General features: G+C 40.9%; 2 protein-coding genes across 2 annotated transcripts in view; one reads left to right on the top strand and one right to left on the bottom strand.

Moving 5' to 3' along the window:
* The first annotated feature begins 874 nt into the window (after positions 1–874).
* Positions 875–6,201, top strand: gpr160 (G protein-coupled receptor 160). The gene is made up of 2 exons (XM_084733158.1): positions 875–1,245; positions 4,829–6,201. Exon 2 carries the CDS (start codon positions 4,900–4,902, stop codon positions 5,788–5,790), a length of 891 nt encoding a protein of 296 aa, XP_084589284.1. The 5' UTR covers positions 875–1,245; positions 4,829–4,899; the 3' UTR covers positions 5,791–6,201.
* A 1,659-nt stretch (positions 6,202–7,860) lies between these two features.
* skila (SKI-like proto-oncogene a) overlaps positions 7,861–22,812 on the bottom strand; it is a 37,430-nt gene continuing 22,478 nt past the window's right edge. The window contains exons 2-7 of the mRNA XM_084731340.1: positions 20,897–20,992; positions 20,053–20,141; positions 16,944–17,086; positions 14,763–15,139; positions 13,765–13,995; positions 7,861–10,840 (exon numbers count right to left, since the gene is read on the bottom strand). Of these exons, the coding sequence (XP_084587466.1) occupies positions 10,580–10,840; positions 13,765–13,995; positions 14,763–15,139; positions 16,944–17,086; positions 20,053–20,141; positions 20,897–20,992 (1,197 nt within the window). The 3' untranslated portion in view covers positions 7,861–10,579. The remainder of the gene's footprint in view (positions 10,841–13,764; positions 13,996–14,762; positions 15,140–16,943; positions 17,087–20,052; positions 20,142–20,896; positions 20,993–22,812) is intronic.

Below are 22,812 nucleotides of genomic sequence, written 5' to 3'. Positions count from 1 at the left end.
CGTTAAAATGTCTGATATTGTTTTCCTGATGAACAATGAGATGATGTGGTAACTCAGCATAAATGTATGTATTTCTCATGTATAAAGTATTTAACGTGAATACTTTTTCAATAACATGCACAAAGATAATAAGTGATGTGTAAATGCCAGTTAAAACAGTCAGGAAAAAGCTTAATAACTATTTTGCTGATTCCATAATTGATTTTAATTGAATGTCCCAGAGTTTCTCTCCATGATGGTATATCAGGAATAAAATCTTATGTAAAAAGTTGTCAAATTGCTGTAATAACAAGGATAAATTTCACTGATACACTCAGTTTCCATTTGATAAAGCACAGCTAACTAAAACTAATGAAGTCTGACACAGCAGCTCCCCAACAGTTAATTAGTGTCATACACATAAAGGTGCTCAGCCGACTATTAAGAGAAACAAGTCAGACATGAACAGAACTTCTTACATCGCCCATAATATTATGAAGGTATGGAAGCCCATTTCCATGTCATTTTCAAAAAGATAATTTAAGTCATTATAATGAGAAACATTCTCAAAATAACAAGTTATTATCTTGAAATAATGAATATTATTATGATTATTTCAAGAAAGACACTAACTCATTATTCAGGGAAAGTTTCTTGTTATTTGGACATACTAACTCATTATTTTGATAAAGTTTATTATTATTTGGAGATGTTAACTCATTATTTTAAGATACTATAAAAATGTCCAAGGGGTTGTGTCCAGTCAGTGCCTCCATCCACCATTAAAAGTTTGAAGAAACTTGGAAATACTATATAAACTTCTATTCATTGATTATTTTATTATTTTAATTGAATGTCCTAGAGTCTCTCTCTGCATGATGGTTTAACGGCTAATTTCTAAAGGAGAGGAGACTAGAGGGGACTTCTCTCCTCTACCAAGAATAAAATTTAGTGTAAAACCTTGTTTAAAAGCTGTAAGAGTAAAGATAACCTTCATTTATACCCTCATTTGTCCATTTATTTGGCACATTTAGATAAAATTAATGCAGTCTGACACAACAGCTCTCCAGCAGTTTATTAGTGTCATATACATAAAAGTGCTCAGCCCAGCTGTGAGTGGTGTAATGAAACAAGTCAAGACATGAACACAACATAATAAAGACCTCTGTTCCGAGCTCAATAAAGAACATAAGGTGATGGTTCTCTTCCTAGAACACAGCAGAAGTTTTTTATAATCATCCATTGAGAAGTACTCAGCAAAAATGGGTAAGAACATTTTACTAAAACCGAGACCCTTAAATTGTAATATAATGAACTAGTAGAGGGTAGATCTCATAGTTTTTAAGTTTTGAGGTTTTTATATATATATATGTATATATATATATATATACATATATATATATATATATATATATATATATATATATATATATATATATATATATATATATATACATACATATATAGTTTTGTCTCAGTTTTCTTTGAGATGCATTGTAACAGAGTGATTTCACCTGGCTGTATAAACGTAATAAGGAAACGGTAAACAGGACGATAAGCTCAAACTCTATTAAAACATTTTGTTATTTATTTAGAACATTAACAAAGCAGCTTGAAAACAATATAATAGATAAAACACCAGCATGTCTTTAAAAATCATGACCCGTTTATTCAAGATAATCCACAGGCCTTGTTGTAAGCAGTAGAACCACTTTCTTTCTATTAGAAAGAAAGTGGTTCTGTTAGATTCTTTGTAGTTCTGCTCTTTTCTATTGCTGAAAGAAAAGAGTTCCTAAATAAAGCTGCTCACAACAGGATTTGTGGATTAATCTAGTAACCAGGTCATGATTTTCAGAAAGAGACACTGGTTTTGAATTTTTCAAATGTATGTTTTTGGTGCTTTGAGTACCACAAGCCGAGTGCCATTTAGTCCCATCATAGAGAGAAAACATTTTTACAGCCAATATCTCAAAAATTCTGCAAATCAAACCACAAAAATCTGGATAGATAAATTGCACAACAGGCCAGGGGAAATATATGTATTTTTGATTTTGGAGTGAACTTAAATCCTTTGTGAAAGTAAAGTTAGTTGCAGGACTGTTGTATTAGACTGCATTAGTTTAAGCTAGGTGTACCTAATAAATTGGTGAGTGAGTGCACGTGTTACATGTTTTACAGACATAACAGCAAATAAATATAGCAATATATACAGAACAAATAGAAAAAGAACACATGCACAGATTAAGAGCTCATCCTTCATCTTGGAAACAGCAGACAAACATCATGACTGAACAAATTTAAGAAAAGAAAAGAAAATTCTTCAATATTCACTTATCTTAATATTCTACTCAAAACATTGTTCTGTACTGTTCTATATAGATCTACTTATTCTCTGACCGACAGATGGAGCACATTGTTTTAAAGGAGGGAGGGTTGTAGTGGAAGCACTGGGGTGTCAGGTGTGACTGTGTGGCAAATGGTTTACATGGCTCTCCGGTCAGTTCGGAGGGCCCATTAGCAGAATGTTGTTTAGGGCCCCGTGGAGGTCAGGACCGGTTCTGTGTACCTGTGCTCCATTTCCTGGCTGGTATTAGTGTCACTCCAGACTGTGAATCAGCCTGTTTTCTGTATTCATGGGTTAGAGGTGAGAGTCAAGTCAGCTGCAGAGTAAATGACAGTTTGTAAAAGCAGAAGTAAAAATTCTCACTTTGCACTTAAAGTCCTTACTTTGTCTTTTGATTTGGGTTCAGTATGGCAGCAACTCTCACAAGCTGGGTATCAGTCTTAAATATCTTTAAAGGGATAGTTCATGCAAAAAAGAAAATTTAGTCATTATCTACACACCCTCATGCTGATTGAAGGTTGAGTTTAGCTTTTCAGTCAACAAAACACTGCTGGAGTTTCACAGGAAAACAGCATTACAGAATCTATTCTATCTAAACAACTGAAGTGAATGTGACCAGTTTTCAAATGGAAAAAAACAATTTAAAAAAAGTTTGTAACCTAAATCTTCACTGTAGATCCTTAACTTGGAACCATGTTCACACATGAGTGCCCACCATCTGAACTGGGTGTGTGTGTGACGGTATTCACACACAAGTGGAGACTTGTATTAGACCAGGACCAGATGGGCACAATTCGAGCATTTTATTCTGGTAAGGGTTTTTGTTTGTTTGGTTTTTGTTTTTGCTGGGGTTTTTTGTTGTTGTTGTTTTTTCCGTTTGAAGCCCAACTTTCAATTGGCATGAGGGTGAGTTTATAATGACTGAATTTCATTATTTGGTGAATTATCCTTTTAAAGTATTGACTGAAACAGCCCAGTTTCAGGGAGCATTGAAACTTCTCTAGTCTAACGATACCTGCATTCAGACCTAGATCTAAAAAAAACTATTACTACTATTACTATAAAAAAAAAAGGTATTGAGTGAAGAACTCTATTGGTATCTGTATCACTTTAGGGGAACTTGTATTGGTCCTGTTATCGTAATGTTTTTTTAACGACAGCCAGCCCTAATTCACCTGACAGGAGCGTCATACAGAGGTGCTGATTAAACAGCAGGATTATGACACACGGGATTGTCTTGGATGGTTCACAATAAAAAGGACATTCTAAAATGTGCAGTTTGATGTTGAAAAAAGACATTTATAGGAAGTGTGAGGCTGTAGAAGGTCCATTGTTTCAGGATTGGTTGTCAGAGCTGGGTCAGGTGGCATGTTCTGAGAGAATATCTTACAGCCTGGTGAGTCTGGTAGAAAAATACGATGATAAATGGGGAATGTTTCTGCAGCTTTACAGAGAAACCAGCAAACACACCTTTGTGAGGTTGGGTGATTTCATTAAGTTCTTTGTTCGTAAAATACACAGGGTAGGTCATGCTCATCTGTCGGTTACCACATGTTATGTCCTCTTTGTCCTAGAAATTGTCCATTATAGTAGCAGATACTATGAACAAACTCAAATGAGAGCTGTTCTGTATGTACAACTGTACTTGAGACATGAAGGCAAAAATGCTGAGGAGACCTGACATGATGACACAGTAATATTGAAAAGTGCTGCACTAAATATGTTGTGTATGACAGAGTACTATCACATAATCAATAATATAATCACCAGAATAAAAAAGACTGATGAAAAAAGATTTATGTAAGCTATTATTCCCTTTTTAGTTATTTAAAAATATCCTGTTGTTGTAAAATATTTACTGATGTGTTTTCACTTGTATATTACGCTGATTAGGTTAGAAATACTAAAAAAGAAAAATACAAAAAAAAAACTGTTGATGCAGCCAGCACTGCAGAGGAATTTTTCTAAAAATGTGTTTGTGAGCTCCTACAGCTGGATGACAATCTTGACTGCTGAAAAGACATTAAAATGACTGTAACATGGCTGTCAGCTGTGAGTAATAGTCACGTGTCTTGTTAATACAGCCAGAGACTGGGCTTCATATCATCCTCAGAGTCCGTAAGTGGTTATTGATACAAAAAAAACAGTCTGATGTTACTCTAAATTATTTTCTGCTGTTTAATCCTTCTGACATTTAAAATAGATCACCCATCTGAGTCATTAGTTCAGTTGTTCCATTAAAATGTGAGTGACGACTACTTCACTCATCCTCGTCACCCTAAATGTTATTGTTGCTTCGTAAGTGCTGGATGTGTAAGTAAATAAGTGTTTGCCAACAAGTCCACCGTATCAACTAATATGGCAATGTTGTTCACAACTTGTTCTCACTGCCCCCAAGTGGCCAAAAAAATAAGTTATCACAGCTTTAACTTTGATTATTGCTTACTGAGTCATTTTGTGGTTTTAAAACTTTTATATAAAAATGCTCTTTCCCCTCCCCCGCAGTAGGCTAGTCTCCAGAGAGTCCCACCGTACCTGGAGGACGTCTGGTTAAAATCTCTCCCAGACTGCGCGCCATGAACATCTCTATCCCCTCCATCCTGTTCAGTCTGGGAGGAAAATGTCTGCTCAACTGGACCCTCATTATTCTCCAGAGGACACACGTCTGCAGAAGCTTCCTGGGAATCTTCAGCGTTTCCCTCGCTGTCATCGACACCACCCTGACCATTTTTATCGCCTCCCTTTACATCCACACTAATGTCTTCCTCCTGGGCCTGCAGCTCACCAGGTATCACATATGCTTGCTGGTTCAGATCCTTGGACAGGTCTACAGCACTCTGCAGTGGCCTGTTGTCGTCTTAGCTGCTTTGGACCATTTCTGCACGGTCACTCGGAAAGTGCAGTCCACCAATGCTAGGTGGTTTGTCTCCTTATTTGTGACCATCTTCCTGTGGTATCTCGCTGCTCTCTACGTCCTCTTGCTGTCTGACTTCCTTCCTGTCCTGGATGATGTTTCTCACGAACAGATTCACCAGTGCTGGGTCTCCCACACCTCTCAGATCCTGCAGGTCGCTGTGTTCCTCCTCCTGACTCTGGGCTGTGCAGCGTTGCATGCTGGATGCAGCCAACAATCATTAAAATGTCCTCCTCTGAGAGACCAAATTACAGTCCAAACTAGAGTTCACTGCAGAAGAAGTGTTGTTCAGCAGGCTGTGCATATGTTTCTGAACACGTGGGCTTTATTCCTGGTTTTCCTGGCCGTGCCCCTGCTGCTACCTGTGGGGATACCTGCATACCTGAGTCTGAACACAGCCTGGCTCTGCTTCCTCAACAGCCTTCTGATAGCAGTGGTTTTATGTGTAATGTGTTCAGTCTCGCAGCTCACACAGGGCCTGGCAGCAGTTCCTCCCGACAGCTTCTGTGAGTGGAGATTTAAATTTAGCCTGGCTGCAGAGGACAGAACATGACTGCATGGAGCAGAAACCCACACAGGACATGTGTTAGAAGAGGTGGAATTAGTTGCTGAGACCTGGAGGTGACATGGGAGGAAAATATATTGTATTTCTAAAGAAAAGGGGCTTCTTTTGTTTTGTTTTTTAAGCCAAACTGCAACTGTAGCTTTATGAATGGCTATGTGCATCTGTCGGTCCACCACTTCACTACTACTGGATGAATTTCGATAAAATTTGGTTCTGACATTCATGATTTGAGACATATCCTCATGACAGATGACTGCAAACAATATTATCAATTAGCAAGTAACAGCAAAGCCTAAATGTACTTGTCACATCTATAACATTTCCGAATGGTGAAAAATGTCTACCCTAGTTTCTCCAAGGTAATGTCTTTGAAATGTCTTACTTTGTCAGTTGAAAATAATAAATGATAAATGGAAAAAAGCTGAAAATTTGAGAGGTTGCTTTAATTCTTTTTTTACCTGCTAGATTTACTCACCCAACATGACATTTTACTTTCCCTGGGCAAGCTGGTAATCCTTATTGTTGAGTCCTGTTATGCGTCTGCTGCTTTCTCTCCTGAAGTTTAATTTTAATACTAAAATTTACAGCACATCAGCAGCTCCTAAGACTTTCACTAGGAATTTTGAAGGGATAAGTGTGAATCCTGCATCAATAAGGAAGTCATGAGGCAAAATTTAGATAAGAAAGGCAAAAGACAACACAGGTTTGACACTACAGAACTTTACTTGAATTTGATCCAAGTTCATTGTCTATACAGGGTATATTTACAAGATCTGAAATCAGGGAAGGGCAAAAACAGAAAAAAAACAAACACTAGATACAACTGAGGTATTAGCTAAAAGCATTTACAGGTATGTAATTTACTAGTAAATATCAATGATAAACAGTTAGAGATGCAGTGTCTTCTGCTTAAAAAACATCTTTTTATATCACAACATGAGGTAGGAGAACAGTGTCTCGATTCATGCAAGAACAAAAGTCTCATCACACTGTAGTATTGGCAACGTAGTATGCAATGGTCATAACACAGACACTGTGTTTCATGTTTCAGAACAGCATTGAGGGGGAAAGGGTCTTTTTAGCCAAGCCATGAATATTTTTTCATCTATAATATGATGTGTATAAATTAAAACATGGTGTACCTCTTAGTAACAAGTGATCTGTACTTCCTACTTCTCCCACACTGGCAGAGAATAATTACTGGCTGGAAGTTTGACACCCAACAACAAACAATTCAAAGGTCACCTTGTATTTGTTTACTAGTTTTCCTCACATAGCCAGGAGGCAGTGGGTATGTAAATCCTGTATTCAAATGTGTTCATGTTTGTTTCACCTTGTTTTTGTCAGTTGGGCGACTTCATACCTGTAAAAATTCTGTACAAAGCATATCCAAGTTCTCATAACACTGCAAAATGCAAAAAGGCCCACCACACCATTGTGTTACAAGGGATTTTTCTCCCCTTTCATTTACATTTAGTCCTTTTTTTCCATTATTGTGTACAATTAGCTAAATAACGCCCCCTTGTGTATAAATTCAAATTACACAGAAAGTAAAATTAGAGATAACTCATTTAGTTATCTGCTAATCTAATGAATTGAACAGATTTTTTTTTTATTTTTTGTTCTGCTGAAGAGGTAATTAAGTCAATAAAAACTAATACTGATTATGTTTTGAGTGATGTTAACACATCCTGGAGAGGATAATATGATCACACTACACATCCAGAGCTACATGAGCAAGTTTTTCTCTTTCCCTTTTCAAAGCTGCTGTGCTTCAGTCAGACGTGGGAGGCCAACAAACACACACTTTCTCTCACACACACTCTCACATCATTTCCAAATCAAATTAGGCTACATTTTACGTTCTTCATAATCTGACGTTATATTTAGCCAACCTCTAAACCGATAATGATATAAAACTTGCACATGTTCAATGTTCATGCATATGAGCCATCTCAATAGTCTGTGCGTTAATGTGGGGAGAAACATCTTTTTTTTCTTTTTTTTTTAAACAATGATTGATAAGATTGGCCCAGTGACACAAAACATGCAAAAAAATCATTTTTTGTTTGTTTTCTTTTTTTCCAAAATGCATTTTCTTTCAACAAATGTTTCATTTTCAATTTAGCTCAGGGGGAGTTTTTTTTTTTAACAAAGGAAAAAAAGGTCATTATTACATTACACGTTAAACAGTCCGTCAAGATGAAATCCACAAAAAAAACATCAGTTCAGAAAGGGGGGAAAGTGTGTTACAAAGTATTATTTTTCCTATTATTTTGCCTTTGTCCTGTGTCACATCTCAGTAAACCATGCGCTTCACTCCCCCACATCCACTTGACGAAAGTCAAGCTATGATATCTGCAAAGATCACTTTTTAAAAAAAAGAAAGAAAGCAAAAAACATCTGAAGCCTTAGTTCTGGTCCAATTTATATAACCTTTTGAAGATTTTTCATATAAGAACAGTTAATATATTAATGACTACTGTATTTACAAAGTGAATATAAATCTTTAGTTAATACGTTAAATATTTTCTTTCATAATTTCAATAAAGGTTTAAATGGAACAACAGTAGAGTGTACATTTTGCGGCATGGGTTTGATTTTACTGGCTTACACCTGCACCTGCTGTTTATGACTATCAACAAACCACAACTGTACTCTGCCTGGTCTTTAAGGTCTGTTATTGTAAAGGGAAGCTGTGTAAGAAACTCTGCATTGAAACAGGATGGAGCACAGTGGAATGTCTATCAATTTGCATTTATAGCAGATGCATAAAAAAAGCTCAGAGTTTAAGCTGAGGCCGATCCCCTTCTCTTCTCTTTTTAAACAATTATTTACACACACACACACTCGCTTACAGGGATCTCCTTATAGTGGCAATAAAAAGCGCTTTTTGCCTGGCAACTGACACAATAAAAGTCCTCTCTTCTTCTTCTGGCTGGATGTCAGCTCGCTCTCACTGCACACCCCCAGCTGATGTGGCACTGGAGATGGATGGACGGGTATGTGTGGGTGAATGTGGGAGAGGATGGAGGGAGTTGAGAGATGGGGGGATCCTGTACAGTCTCACCCAAGGGCGGCCGGGCGAGCATCAGAGGCCCCCAGACAACAACAGCTGCTCCCATTCTGACGGCATTGTACACAAAAAGGGCTCCCTCTGTACCTCCAGCGTCTGGGCCACCCAGCCTGCCTGCCTGCCTGCCGGTGGGGAAGAGTGCACCAGTGCCCCCCGAGTGCTCCCCTCAATCCTCTTCCTCTTCCTGCCCGGTGCTGTTTGTTCAGCCAGGCAGAATAACGTGAACCCGAGGCCCAAACCACCACCGCTTTCACCTGCGACCCACATTCTTCGATGACACTCTGACAAACAGGGTGGGGATAGTTCTGCTGACAATGAAGTCAAATGATACAAAAAAAAGAGAGAAGCCCAGAAAACAGGGACAGACTGGTGCTCTCTTTGATCATCTGCTGGGAACGCTGGGGCCATTGTTCTGCCTGAATGCCTGCACCGCGCTGACACACTCGAGTGTGTGTGCGGGCATGCAGGGGTTTCGTATGTATTATGGTAACAGCTAACCACACATGTGAGACTCTTGCCTTTTCTTCTTCTTTCTTAGAAAAGCTACACCGGCTCCACCAGCCCCTGTGTCCAGACGCATTCCTTTCCCAGGGGATTCTGGGGGAGGAGAGCGCATTAAGTGCATAACACTGCTCGTGCAGCCTGAAAACAGCACAGTGTTTCCAGTCTGACAAAAAAAAAAAAAAAACAGTGTTAAGAAGGAGTTTCCCAGCAGAGGGCAACGGTGGAAGGTGTGAGGTCTCCTGTGGGAGGTGGAGGAGGAGGTGAGGGGCCGCTGGGGATCAACCAACAGACTATTATGTCTACGACAGGAGCGTTCAGGTGCTGCCCAGCAGAGAGAAGAGGAAAACTAGTCTGTGTGAGGAGCAGCTGCGGGTCCAGGCCAGATGATTTGTTAGCTAGCTACCTTGTGGGGGTCACACTCAAACATTTCAAGCTCAGCGTCACTATTGGCATATTTTCATGAGGTTTTTACGACATCTGTGTCTTTTTTTGTACAGTAAAGGTCTTTCTCCTCAATATAGATTTGATGTTTTTAACATACACTTTTCTTTCTGTGTTTTATAAGGAGCAAAAACAAAAGTATTGAAATGTCCGCTGGTACATACAGAAAGACAGAGAAGGGGGCACGCAACCAGGTGCAATTTTGTGTCCATGTGCGCAGGTTGCTGTGCCAGGTAGTAGCATGAAGTGACGTCTGTGTGAGGAGCTGAGACGAGTCTGTGTGAGTCTGCGATCTCCAAGTCATTAAGCTCCAGAATCCATAGAGAGCAAGGAGGGATGGGAGGAGGAAGGTGAGGAAAAGAAAAAATAGTGATGGGTAGAGTTGGTCTCCACGCGACCAAACTCCTGTCTGTGAAGCAGCTGCTTGTTCAGTAAAAATTATAAATTAAATCAAAACATACATGCCCAAAAATCTTTAAATACTGTTTAAAGAGAGGAGAGGGGAGCAAAAGAAAAATAATAAAAAACACAACATAAATTTTTTCTTTTAAGTGATGTTAAATTACAAAAACAAAAGTCAGTCCTACACTGAAATAAAAGGGGAGGTGGGGTGAGATGCACAACTTCAAAAAAAAAAAAAAAAAAAAAAAAAAAACAGCCTTTTTGCTCCAGGCTGATTTGTTTGTGTCTATAGAGTTGGCGGGTTGATTGGGAGAGGAATGAGGGAGGGAGGGAGGCGCCTGGAGGGGGTGGCAGTTACTTTTGGCCAGCCGCTGGGGCCTCTGAGAAAGAGGAAGAGGAGGAAGAGGGCGGGGAGTGGGCATTAGGGGGTCCGGTGGAAGGGGTCGGAGGAGGAGAGGGGCTGCCTCCCACCGTGCCAGACTGGGCCATCTGCTGCTTGAGCTGGGTGATTGTGTGCTCCAGCTTTTCCCGTGCCTCCCGCTCCCGGCGCAGCTCCTCCTGCAGCTCCTGCCGGTCCGCCTCTGCCTGCTCCAGCCTCTGACGCAGCTCTGACAACTAAGAGAGAGAAAGAGACATGAGGTCAACTTATGCTTACAGCAAATCAGAGGACATCTAGTCAAACAGATTAACACATTTAGCAACAGTCTGTCATAAGTCACTGTGTGTAGTTCAAGATGTTTTAAAAGATTCTGTGATGAGGATGATTCAGCATCGCACAATACAACACACCATTAAGAATTTCAGAGATTGTATTTTAATTTTAGACCATTTCTTCCAATGAGAAACTGCACGTTAAATGTAACAGTAAGACATGAGCACAAAACATATCCCACAAATTTAATTAGAAATGTTAGCTAGTAAGCTAACATAACAAATATGCAAAGTATAGCAGATCTACTGGTTTATGACTGCAGACAAAACCTCATTGGAGAGACCCTAACCCTTATTTTTTGGTCACTCTTTGAGACGTCAACAAACACATTTGATTTGATGCTCAGCCACAGACTCTGGCTTAAAGGAATAGTTCCGATTATTTTAAGAGCGATTGTATGATTCCTTATTCCTCCGTATGTTCCTTATCAACAGTCCGCACAGAAGCTAAGCAACGCACTGCTGTAGACAGAATCGGCAGCAAAATGGATTTTAGGCATTTGAAAAAGATAAACCTAAAAAAGAAACCCCATTAATATCAGTTTAAGTGTATGCTATATATAGAATGTTTCCACAACTTTTCTTTGCTGTCAGACAGGCTTTTTTGACAGGAAACTGAAGCGACGGAAGCCACTTATTGCACCAAACAAACAAAACTCCATGAGCAAAACCAGTAATTTTACCTTTGCAGAACACAGGAGTTGCTCGTCTTATGCTGCCTCAGTTTGTTAGTTTGTTGTGTTATTGTGTGACTTTGGTGAATCTTAACTGTCCTTATAAAACACTAAAGCCGCACAAAAAAGTAACAGAACGAAGCAGTGTTCGACATGCAACTACCTTACTCTGCAAGGTAAAACTGTTGATTTCACCTACAGAGCTCTGTTGGTTTGGAGAGAGGGATATTTGACTTATACAATGGCACTTTCCTGTCAGGAAAAGGTTGCCTGACAGCAATGCCAAGCAGCAAAAATATTCTAAATATAGTTAAAGCAGTCAAAAATTAAACAGATACTGATTATTCCAGCACTCCTGCTCGTTCTCCATTCCCGAGGCATGCCGACTGTCACCTACTGTAAGTAAAACACCAACTAGTAACTCATACAAACCCACTTCAAAAAATCTGAACTATTCCTTTAAGACAGACAGCTGCAATGTAGTGAACTAGTAGACTGTGTATATAGGCTACTGATGGCTGTTGTGACTGCAGACAAAACCTGACTGGAGAGACTCTAACTTCCATTGTTATTCGTTCAGCCATCAGTGGTCACATTTTCACTCAACCTTGTTCATTACACCCTCCTGTCACGACCAGTGTGTTTTCAAACAATAAAATATGTATTAAGACACCTGCAACTGATAGATGTAACTGTTGAGGTTTTTCTCTGACTTTGAACATTTGTGTAGAACTGGTAAATTACTTCACACAGTGTCTTGATTCAGGCCAGCACTAATCTCATAACAAACATATGCACACCCCCTCTCCTAACTGGCAGACATCCTGAGCTTGATGCCAAGGGGGAGCAGGAGGAGTCGGAGCTTCAATAACAGACAGGCAAGGAGGGGGGCTACTGCAGCCAACAACACATAACCTATCTCCAGATTAAGTCCAGTGGAAACCCAAACAAAGCCTCTGAGTGTGTCTGTGTATATGTGACTCATACGACATGGCATGCACACAAAATGATTTATTTGGGAAACACTCAATCACAGATAGACTATGACCACATCTCCGGTGTCAAAGTTTGGTAGAGAAACTCTGCACCAGCCTTAGTGGAAATATGTGGGTGATATGTGATCTCAGAGTTCTTCTTCACTTTTAAAAGAGAGCCTGCTGGTATTTACTGAGTGCAGACCTGCAATTCAGGGAGTTAAAATAGGATAAATGATTCATGTTGTCATGTCATGTCATGTTATATGTTATATGTCATGTCATGTCACATCAGAGTTGAATCTAATGATTATTTTTGTTGTTGAAAAAACTGTTGTGAGGGTGTCAAAATTTCAATATTCAACTGAGAATCAGTCAAAAGGAGCTCTTAATTTCAAGAATTGAAGCAAAAGGCAGATTTGGCAAATTCTCCCAGTATTTTTTTCTCTCTGCTCCTGCCTTCTTGTGGCATCTGGTGTACGTCCTAAGGAAAAAATACCACACTTCAAAGACAACACAGGATAGTTTACCACCTGTTACATACATTTGATACCATATCTTTTAAAGGGAATTTGAAAATGTAAATGACTGTTGTCAGGGCATAAAACCAATGATCTGTTGATCTTTATTAATCAAAACTCCATAGTCTAACAATGGCATAACAGTCAGTGCTTGTTTTGTCCACAACCCAAAGACATTTAGTTTAATGTCGTAGAGGATTAAAGAAACCAGAAAATATTCACATTTGAGAAGCTGAAATCCAAAAGTTTTGATTTAAAAATGACTCAAAACAATTAATCAATTTTGAAAATAGTTGGCAATTAATTTAAATAGATGACAACTAATTTATTAATTGACTAATTGTTGCAGTTACAGTTTACATTATATTGTTTATCCTACACTGCTGTCTTACTGTTCTGTCTGTTGTCATTTCTTTTCAGCAAATTCTTGCATAATAATTTGAAAATGAATTAATTGGTTGTCAATGCTTAGAATTTATATGTAGAAAGCGGCACTGATGCTTTCCATTGAAGCATAGCACTGTAAATGTCTGAGTTTAAAAAAAAAGCCATATGTTAAGCGATGCAAGCCAATGTGCATATTGTATGTCACTGTGATTCACTCAGACAGTTTCTGATGCCAGAATCAGTGCTGCACATGCACACGTTCTACTCCGTACCTGTGCAGTGTAGTGGGCCTCTTGCTGGCGTTGTGCCCCCGGCTCGCAGGCGCAGGCCTGCTGTCGGAGCTGCTCCAGACGGGTCTCCAGCTCCAGCTGTTCCTGGCGGGCCTGACTGAGCTGCCGCGCCTGCTCGCTGTGCACCGCCTCCAGCTCGCAGCGAAGCTCCCGCTGCTCGGCACTCAATTCCCGTAGCCTTGCCGCCTCGCCCCCGCGCAACGCCTCCAGCTCCTGGAGACACAGATACTAAGTCAAGGGAAATAACAATAATAATGTGATACTTCGCTGACCCCTGTAGAGAAAAACGCTTTACATTTCAGCCCCTCCACAAGGAGGTCAGATGTTTGATACAACGAGGGACTCAAATGCAGGCTTCTGCTACTTATACCACCCTGCTGCCCAAATTCAGACAGATTCAAAAACTGCGTGTAACCTTTAACACATGCAGTGGGATTAGAGCTATAGTCCAGGGGGTAGAGACAAGTAAATGTGTTATGTACATACATTGAAATAATATTTTCAAAAAAAGCACAGTTTGTTGACATTTTACTCTGTTAGTCATTTTGTAACAATATTTTCTAATGGTGAACATCTTCTTTTAGAATACAAAGGCAGTTCTCTCCAAATCCCATTGGAGGGGTTTAATTCATCAGTAGATGTGAACACAACTATAATGTAGGTCAACTCTATTTCCATATGTTCAAATTGAAATTAAACTTGAGTGTTTTATTAATATACAATATGTTCTTTATTAGTGAAACATTCCACACAGTGATTTAAATGAACTGGGGGCTGACTTGTTTCACAAACTGCACAACCATCTGATACCAAACTTTGGACATTCCAGGCTCTTTTTCTCAGGTGGTAGGAGGTAGACATGGAGGGGTCGATGGAAGGTGAACATCACCTCCACATCTACGTCAAGGACACTTTTAATGGGCGAGGACAGTTATGGTCTCATTCATCTTGGTCTTTGTTCTTTCCCACCGCTAACTCACCATTTCCAGCTGCAGCTGCTTGTGCAGGGTGGAGTTGAGCTTCTCCTGCTGCCTGCTGTACATCTGCATGATCTCCACAACAATCCTGTCCTTGTCATCCTCCAGCCCCCCTACTGCCGCTGCAGCACTGCTCATGGCGGAGCCCGTGTCCTTAGCCGCTACTTCCTTTACCGGCGACAACAACGACGCAGGAGCAGGAGGGGGAGGAGAAGGAGGGGTGTGGGCGGGGTTGTGGGTGGCTTTCTTGCAGCCTGGGCTGCTTGTCTCCATGGAAACTGCCTGGGTTTGGCATTCCCGTTCGGTGGCCGAGGCAGCAGCAGCACGTTGGGATTTGGCCTCCTCGGCGCCAGCAGAGATGGGAGGCGACGCGTGAAGATCTGAGGAGGGAGGAAGAACAGGAGAATGAAGAAGGAGTTTAGAAAAGAAAAAAGGAGAGGAGGTGGTTGAAAGACAGGAAGTGCGAGCCGAGCTGGTGTACACTCCCGCCTACGCTTAGTAACACCCTCGCACAAACCTCATAGAAGCTCACACCTCTTTCGCAGCATGAGCACACATGCAAGCACAGCATGGCAACCAAACACTCACAAATTCTGTGTGTGTGTGTGTGTGTGTGTGTGTGTGTGTGTGTGTGTGTGTGTGTGTGTGTGCCCTCAGACACACAGAGAGAGAACAGAGGAGGAATAAAGGGCCTTGTGTGGGAGCTGCACGGCTCTGCGTGGGCTCCTCCTCTGTTCAAACTCCGGCCTGGTCCTTTCACTGTGGCCTTTAAGGTGCATATCATGGGAAAAGGATCAAACAGGCAGTGTCACACTCACACACACAAAGACACACCAATGTGTGCAGATGCTGCTGCGTGGTGCATGTATAGGCCAGCGAAGACAGCATGTTTGAAGCTCACAGAGAAGAAATAGTGAAAGGGAGTGACAGAGAGGCTTGTTTACCAGCTTCATGTACTTGTTTGTGTGTGTGTGTGACAGGAAAGCAGCATGTCTGGTGCTGGAGAGGACACTCATTTACGGACTAGAGCTGGCCTGCGCATGTGCGCACACACACATAATAGCAGAAGCACACAAATAACAGGAGAGGGTCATTTGGTGGTGGATCGAAAGGAAATAAGCAGGAAAAAGAGAGTGAAAGGCAGGCTGGGAGAGGAAACCATTCAATGAAAAGAAGAGAGGAAGAGGAGGAGGAGGAGGGGAAAAAGTGACAGCAGACTGTGAGGGAGGCGGAGATGAAGGGAGCCAGAGAAGAAAGAGAGATGAGGATGGATGAATGGATGGACGGAGAAGGAAATGCAGGAGCAGACGGGAGGACGGGATGTGGAGATGGCTGCCAGGAAAAAGAGACAGGGAGGATGGAGGGAAGGGAGACAGATTGGTTGGAGGAAAAAAAGGGGAGCAGAACGCCTGGGAGATATGAGAGACAGGCTGGCAGTCAGACGTGGTGTAATGATGGCAGACGGAAACCATTCCTCTGATTCAACCCCTCTTTCTCTGTATATACACATCTTATTAATGCAGGCTTAATATAACCACTTTAAAAACACACAGTGCAGAGGAGGTCACTGCCATTTCCAACCCTCTTATTCATCAATAGTCAGGTGCCCCCAGAGTCTTTATGTGAAGGTCAATGCATGATTATGTGCATTGCTGCAGGCTGCAATAAGTGTGTGTGCATGAGTATGTCTGTTATTACTTTAGGTCGTATGTTTACAGTGAACACGTGTCTCCTCTTTGAGTCTACAACATGATCAGCATGTCTGTTCTACTCATGTGGTGTGTATGTAAATCACTCATGCTTGCTGCATGTGTGTCATGTATTTATAGTAGACATGTGTCAGCCGTGTTTGTGTGTACATACAGTGTACACAAGAGTGTTTATTAAATCATAATTCATATTTAATTATCAAATCTGGTTGCTTATGGAAGTCAATTGACCTGAAACTGATTCTAATACTAAATTAAGCAGATGTTAATATTTGTAGAGCTGCAACTAACACTTATTTTATACCTCCTTGGAATAAAATTAGTTTCATAAGTTTAGTCTTGATTGCTTTGGTTTAGAAAATAATGGCGTGCTAAAGTGGTATGTGGTAAATGTTTGTAATTTAGCATGCAATGAACATATTTTTGTTTGTCTCTCTGTGTATTGTATCAGTGCAAGTGTGTATTGATTACTGACCCATGGGTGGTTCATCGTGACCAAGAACTCTGCGGTTGTAGTGGTGTTTGAGCAGCGCTCCGAACATCTCAGGGCTCATCTCAGCCTCCCTCCGCAGAGACACATTGGGAGCCACCATCTTATCGTATGTGTACAGGTAGTAACTGGGAGCGAAACAGAGATAAAAGAGAAGACATTTAAACACAGAACTCACTTCATATGTAGATAAAATGTTGAAATAGCAATGAAAACTAATTTAATTACAAGTTTTCCTCCTGCTAATTAAGTGCATATTTATGGAAGCCCATTCCTGATAATGAGATGAAAAAAAAAAAGATCCTGTAAGTCATTTTAATGAGAAACTTTATAAAAAAAATTACTTATTATATCAAAATAATGACAAAATAAAGATCCTGTCAGTCATAATGATGAGAAACTTTTTCAAAATAATGAGTTTTTTCTTCACATTGGAAATGGGCTTCCATACAAACTGAATCAAGCATCTTCTTGTTATTCTAGCCATTATGGTAGAGGTGTCACCTTTGGCATACTTCTCTCTTTGCAGTAAAGATCGTAAAACATTACGAGTTATGGACTTTGCGATGCAGATATACATAAAGAAACATCTATTTCTGCAATAACTTATGTAGTGCTTTTACCTCTGCAGCAATAAAAACAGCAGAAATCAGAGTAATAGCACAACAGTCATTTGGTGACTGTTTTAGCCTACAGTAACTACTGCAGCATCTGAAGACAGGAGCTGAAAACACACTGTGTGGAATATGGATATTTCTTATCATGTGTTTACAGGATCTCAGCCTAAACAGACCTTCGGCTTATCACGAATGTCCAGGTAGTGGGTACAACTGAGAGAGAGATAGTGCCTGGAGATGCACTGAAGTCACTGAGCCAACACTATCTGTCTATTCCTGGCTGCGTAGAGGGGAGGAAGGGAAGGAGAAGAGGAAAAATAGAGAAAGAGAATGAGAGATAGATGGAGGAGAGGAGAGGAGAGGAGAGGAGAGGAGAGGAGAGGAGAGGAGAGGAGAGGAGAGGAGAGGAGGAGCTTTGAACCCCTCCCCCACCAGCAGTCCCCTCCAGACAGAGCTGGAGCTGTGAACTAGGTTAACCATGACAGCTCAGTGGGGCTCAGCCTGAAAAACTACAGCACTACCCAGCGAGCCTTGCTTCCTCTCCTCTCTCTGCTCTGGATGGAAACGAAGCAGCACTGCCTGCTCTGCTCGCCTGACTGCAAATCTGAAACTCCTTCACATGAAACGGCTAAGATGTGATTGAATAATGTAAGCCTGCCTCTGACTTGACAAGTGTACCGCTAATGGATGTCGGTAGTAACCCAAATACGACGTTAAGTGCTGTGGATGTCTGGCACGACGTTCATTGTTACTAACAACGTGCTCCAAACTGGTCTGCGCAAGTCCTGACTGGTTTGAGACTCATGTAGCAATCATGTGATGCTGCCGGTAGGTGATCACAACTCTTAATCCTGCCAGTTTGTCTGGCCTGTTGGCGAGCCTCCACACAGTCAGTATGTCAGAGGAGTCACATGTATGCTATGGCGCCGTAAACCATCTAAATTCCATCTTTTAATCTGGGTCAGATTACTGTGGGAGTGATCAGAGCACCACAAACACAGGCTGGTGTGCTCCAAGGAAGGATGGAGGGAGGAACAGAGGAAACAAGCAATGAACAGGGAAGGGGGGAGTGAGAGGAGTGTCATGTGATGAAGGCTAGAGGACGAAGAGGGAACAGAGCAGAAGAGGGAGTACAGCACCAACAAATAGGGATCTGAATTTCATTTACTGAGAATGAAAGTGAAGTCAAAGTGAAACTTAACATTACTCTGATAATTACAGAGGCAGGTTTGTAAAGATAACACCAGGGCAACTGGAATGGCTTCAGGTATTGATAGATGCTTTTTAAAGCAAATTTCACCTACCTCTGCATATTTTTAATAACTTGTGCTTTTAATGTTCTCTAGGACAAGAAAACAACTAAAACTTGACTTAAATGCAACTATTCTGTTACAAAAATCCTATTCCTACAACAAATCAGTAAAATTTACACCACTTTTTGTGAAATACACAAGAGATAACTGCACTACACAGAAAAAACACCAAAAAAAGTGATCAAACAAAAATGAATCTGGTCCCATTTCAATAGCCGATTAATTGTTTAAGTAATTTTTCAAGCAAAAATAGCAAAATTCCTTGTTTCTGCTTCTCAAATGTGTTGATTTGTTCTTCATATCTTTATAAACACTAAATCATTATGGGGGTTGCGGATTGTTTGTTGGATAACACAAGACATCAGAGGACACCAGTTTAACGGGACTAGTATTACCTGAGGACCTCCAGTAATTTGTAACAGTTGTAGAAGTCATCTGTGATTTTCATGCAGTCCGAATCTGCCATGTCTGTAATTTGGAAAGTGTGGTCCTCTTCAGTTGTCTGAACACAGGTGTTGAGTGAGAGAGACTGATGCACTGATACATAACACTGATTGGTCAAATGGACAAAGAGAGGGAGTGGTCTGACCTTATCTACAATTAATGTGGCTCCTGAAGAACAGGCACCTAACTTCTGTGACCATGTTAAGCAAAACCTTGGCATAATATCTGTGGGATAATGTCAGTAAATTTGAGTAAAATACAGACTGCATGAAACACAAATATAGGGTAGTCATTTTTAAATGACAAGGTCCCCTTGTAATACTAGTCCCTTTATGTGAATAGAGCTTTAAACTCTGAGAACACGAAATGTCCATGTCTTAGTATTTTTTTAATAAATAATCAGAAAAACAAAATGCAGACGATTCAATAATGTAAATAATCTTTTTTTAAAGATTATTTTTGGCCTTTTTGCCTTTATTTAGATAGGACAGCTGAAGATATAACAGGAAAGGGGGAAAGAGAGAGGGGGGATGACATGCAGCAAGTGTGCCGCAGGCGGGAATCAAACCAGCAGCCACTGCAGAGGACCAATAGCCTCAACACATAGTGCGCACACCCTACCAACTGAGCTATAGGGGCACCCTCATGTAAATAATCTTTAGTTTCAACCCTAAAATGGTGTACTGTTGTTGTTTAATTAAAGTTCATAAGGTGTAGTACCTGGGATGGACCAGGGTGGGGTGTCCTGGCTCCTCCTTGATGTCCGAGAAAAGACGGTTGAACACCAGAGTAGGTGGAGATGTTTTCCCCTGTGAAAAACAACATGCACACACGCACAAACACACACACACACACACACACACACACACACACGTAAATATCACACACCATAGCAACATCTGTCTTTTGAGCTATTGTGTCACGGTTACAAAGGCACAGAAAGGCATCTTCAATCCACATTTATTGATCTCAGCATATAATTTTGCAGTTGAATAGATGAATTATCACAAAGGCAATCAGATGCATGCCCACGCACACACACACACCCACATCCACCCACACATACAAACATATAATACATGGAGAGACGCAGCAGGAAGAGAAGGGAATGTGCTGTACTGCACATAGAGCTCTCGGAGTCATAATCTAATAAAGCTAATATATGCATGCATACATGTGGATGAGGGATCATCCATCAGGCATCAACTGAGAGATTGTCTATGTGCACGTGTTGGAGAGCAAAAATAATCATGATAAAGAGCTTCTTCTTCTGTGTATGTGCACATAAAGTTGGTGTGTGTGTGCATGCTGTGATAGGGGGAGGTGAAGAGCAGAGGCTTTCAGCAGCTGTATGAGTGTGTTTCCTGACAGGTCAGAGAGGAGAAGCGTGCCGCTATGAATGACTGAACAGGGGGTGTGTCTCTGTCAGTCAGTCAAGGTGGGGGGTGGTGACCCTGAGAGCTGACCTGTGTGTAGAGGAGGGGGAGGGGGATGTTGGAGCTGTAGGAGGTGATGGAGGGATGGGGTGGATGGACAGATACAGGGGAGGGAGCCGACAACTGACCTTTCTCGCAGGGTCAGCATCGCCCAACTTGCTGCTGGGGGAGCAGAGATCTGCAGACGATTTCCTCACCTGGTTCTCTTCTTCCTCCACTGCCTTCTAAAACAAACAGAGAGAGGCAGTAGTTAAGGAAAAAGCCAATATTAAACACAAAAGAAAAAGGCAGCATCAAGTACAGTGTACAATACATTAGTTTGAAATCTCTGAAGTGATGCACTGATTCTGTCAGCAAGTGTGGGAATGAGAGCACGAAAGTGGTGAGAAATAAAAAATTACAACTGGCACCACGGTCACAGAGGGGAAAAATGGAGACAAATGACATTTAAACGATAGGAAATAGAGACAAATGACATCCAAGAGATAGTAAATGGAGACGAATGGCATTAAAAGTGAGCCGCGCGAGTGAGCTATGGCCTGAGTCGGCCGTGATACAGTGACAGAGAAAACGAAGGCAGCAGGAAAATGGATTAGTTAAGAGTAGAGGCTGAATGATCCCACTGAGGGGAGCCTATGAATAAAACACAAGAAAAGCCACGCAGATAGTCAACATGGCTACGACACGACCTGTCATTATCTGCTTCTGTGCATGTGAATCTTGAGTGCACATGCGACACAGCTAGAATGAGCCTTTTGCTCAAAGTGAAGACATATTTTCTGTTGAATGTTTATGATTCATTGTGTCAGCGTCATAGCCTCTGAGCCATGTGTGTTCAGTAAATACTTCTGGCGCTGCCTCTAGTTGTGTGTCCATGTGTGTCTGAGTGTGTGTGGGGTTTTTTGAGCAAATCCAGGACACGCTCAGCGAGAGGCCACAAGCTGATGGAGTTGATGCTTATCTGCGGCAGACAGGCCTGACACTACACACAGCCAGCCTGCAGTTCGCACACACTCTTTCAACCGAACTGACAGGTAGCACAGGCAACCAGGGGAACGAGACTTTCCAGCGGCATCGCAATATGAACCACTAGGTAGCCCACAGCAACAGACAGAGAGATGGAGAAGGAGGGAAGTGGGAGTAGAAGAATCAGGAAAAGAGGATAGAGAGGGAATTTGATGAAGAGAAAAGTGCAAAAGCAGAGGGCAGACGGAGGGGTGAAAGAGAGACAGAGGTTGTAGAAACCATCAATAATTGACTTACTAGTCTCTTACGGCCATCTATAAACGTTTATCCACAGTAGGCACACACAAACAAACACAGAGTTGGACATAGTACACAGACAGCCTCCTTTCATCAGCTGGACACAGAGGATTTTCCTCTGTACATCAGTGGCTAAGAGATACTGTCATTACCAGAGCTGAACAGCCTCAGAACAATACGGCCAAATGACTGTGACAGATAGCTATTAGCCATGTAGCATTTATATTAGCTACTAGGCAGCAGCTTTATTTGGCAGCCAATTTTATTTCCAAAAATCTTAATTATTCAGTTGTTATGTCTCAATATCTATAGGCTATATCTCATTTTTTTGTCACTTTATTTCATAATTTTCTATTTATTAAAACAACATTGACATTTAGTCAGATTCACTGACTTCCTTGCCCTCTGATGTATCTGACTTATCCCTTTTTTTTATTTTAATTCCAAACTACTGAGTTACACTGTATTGCTTTATTTAAAGTTTTAATGGAGCCATCTGTTTTTACATTTTATCCTTAGTGTTTTATGGCGTGTCTGCCTGTTTATTCATATATTAGTGTGTAATCTGTTGTGGGGTTTTATGTGTAAAGCACTTTGTAACACTGGTTTTGATAAGTGCCACACAGATAAACGTACTATTATTAATTCTCCCTCCTTTAACTCCTTCTAAAATCACAAATGTTCCTGTATACATACACGTGTTAAAATACTAAAATACAACTTTCTAATAAGTCTGCTTTAGAGGTGTTAGTAGATGTAATTATGAAGTTTGGAAAGAGCC

This window comes from Lutjanus erythropterus, chromosome 12 (assembly GCF_056507025.1).
Source record: "Lutjanus erythropterus isolate fLutEry1 chromosome 12, fLutEry1.hap2, whole genome shotgun sequence".
Lineage (NCBI taxonomy): Eukaryota > Metazoa > Chordata > Actinopteri > Lutjaniformes > Lutjanidae > Lutjanus > Lutjanus erythropterus.
The sequence above is the reverse complement of the archived record's forward strand: the minus strand, read 5'-3'. Positions and strand labels throughout refer to the sequence as shown.

Bases quoted from the DNA above. Each gene is read 5' to 3' on its own strand.
- gpr160 (XM_084733158.1), top strand. From the start codon at position 4,900: ATGAACATCTCTATCCCCTCCATCCTGTTCAGTCTGGGAGGAAAATGT.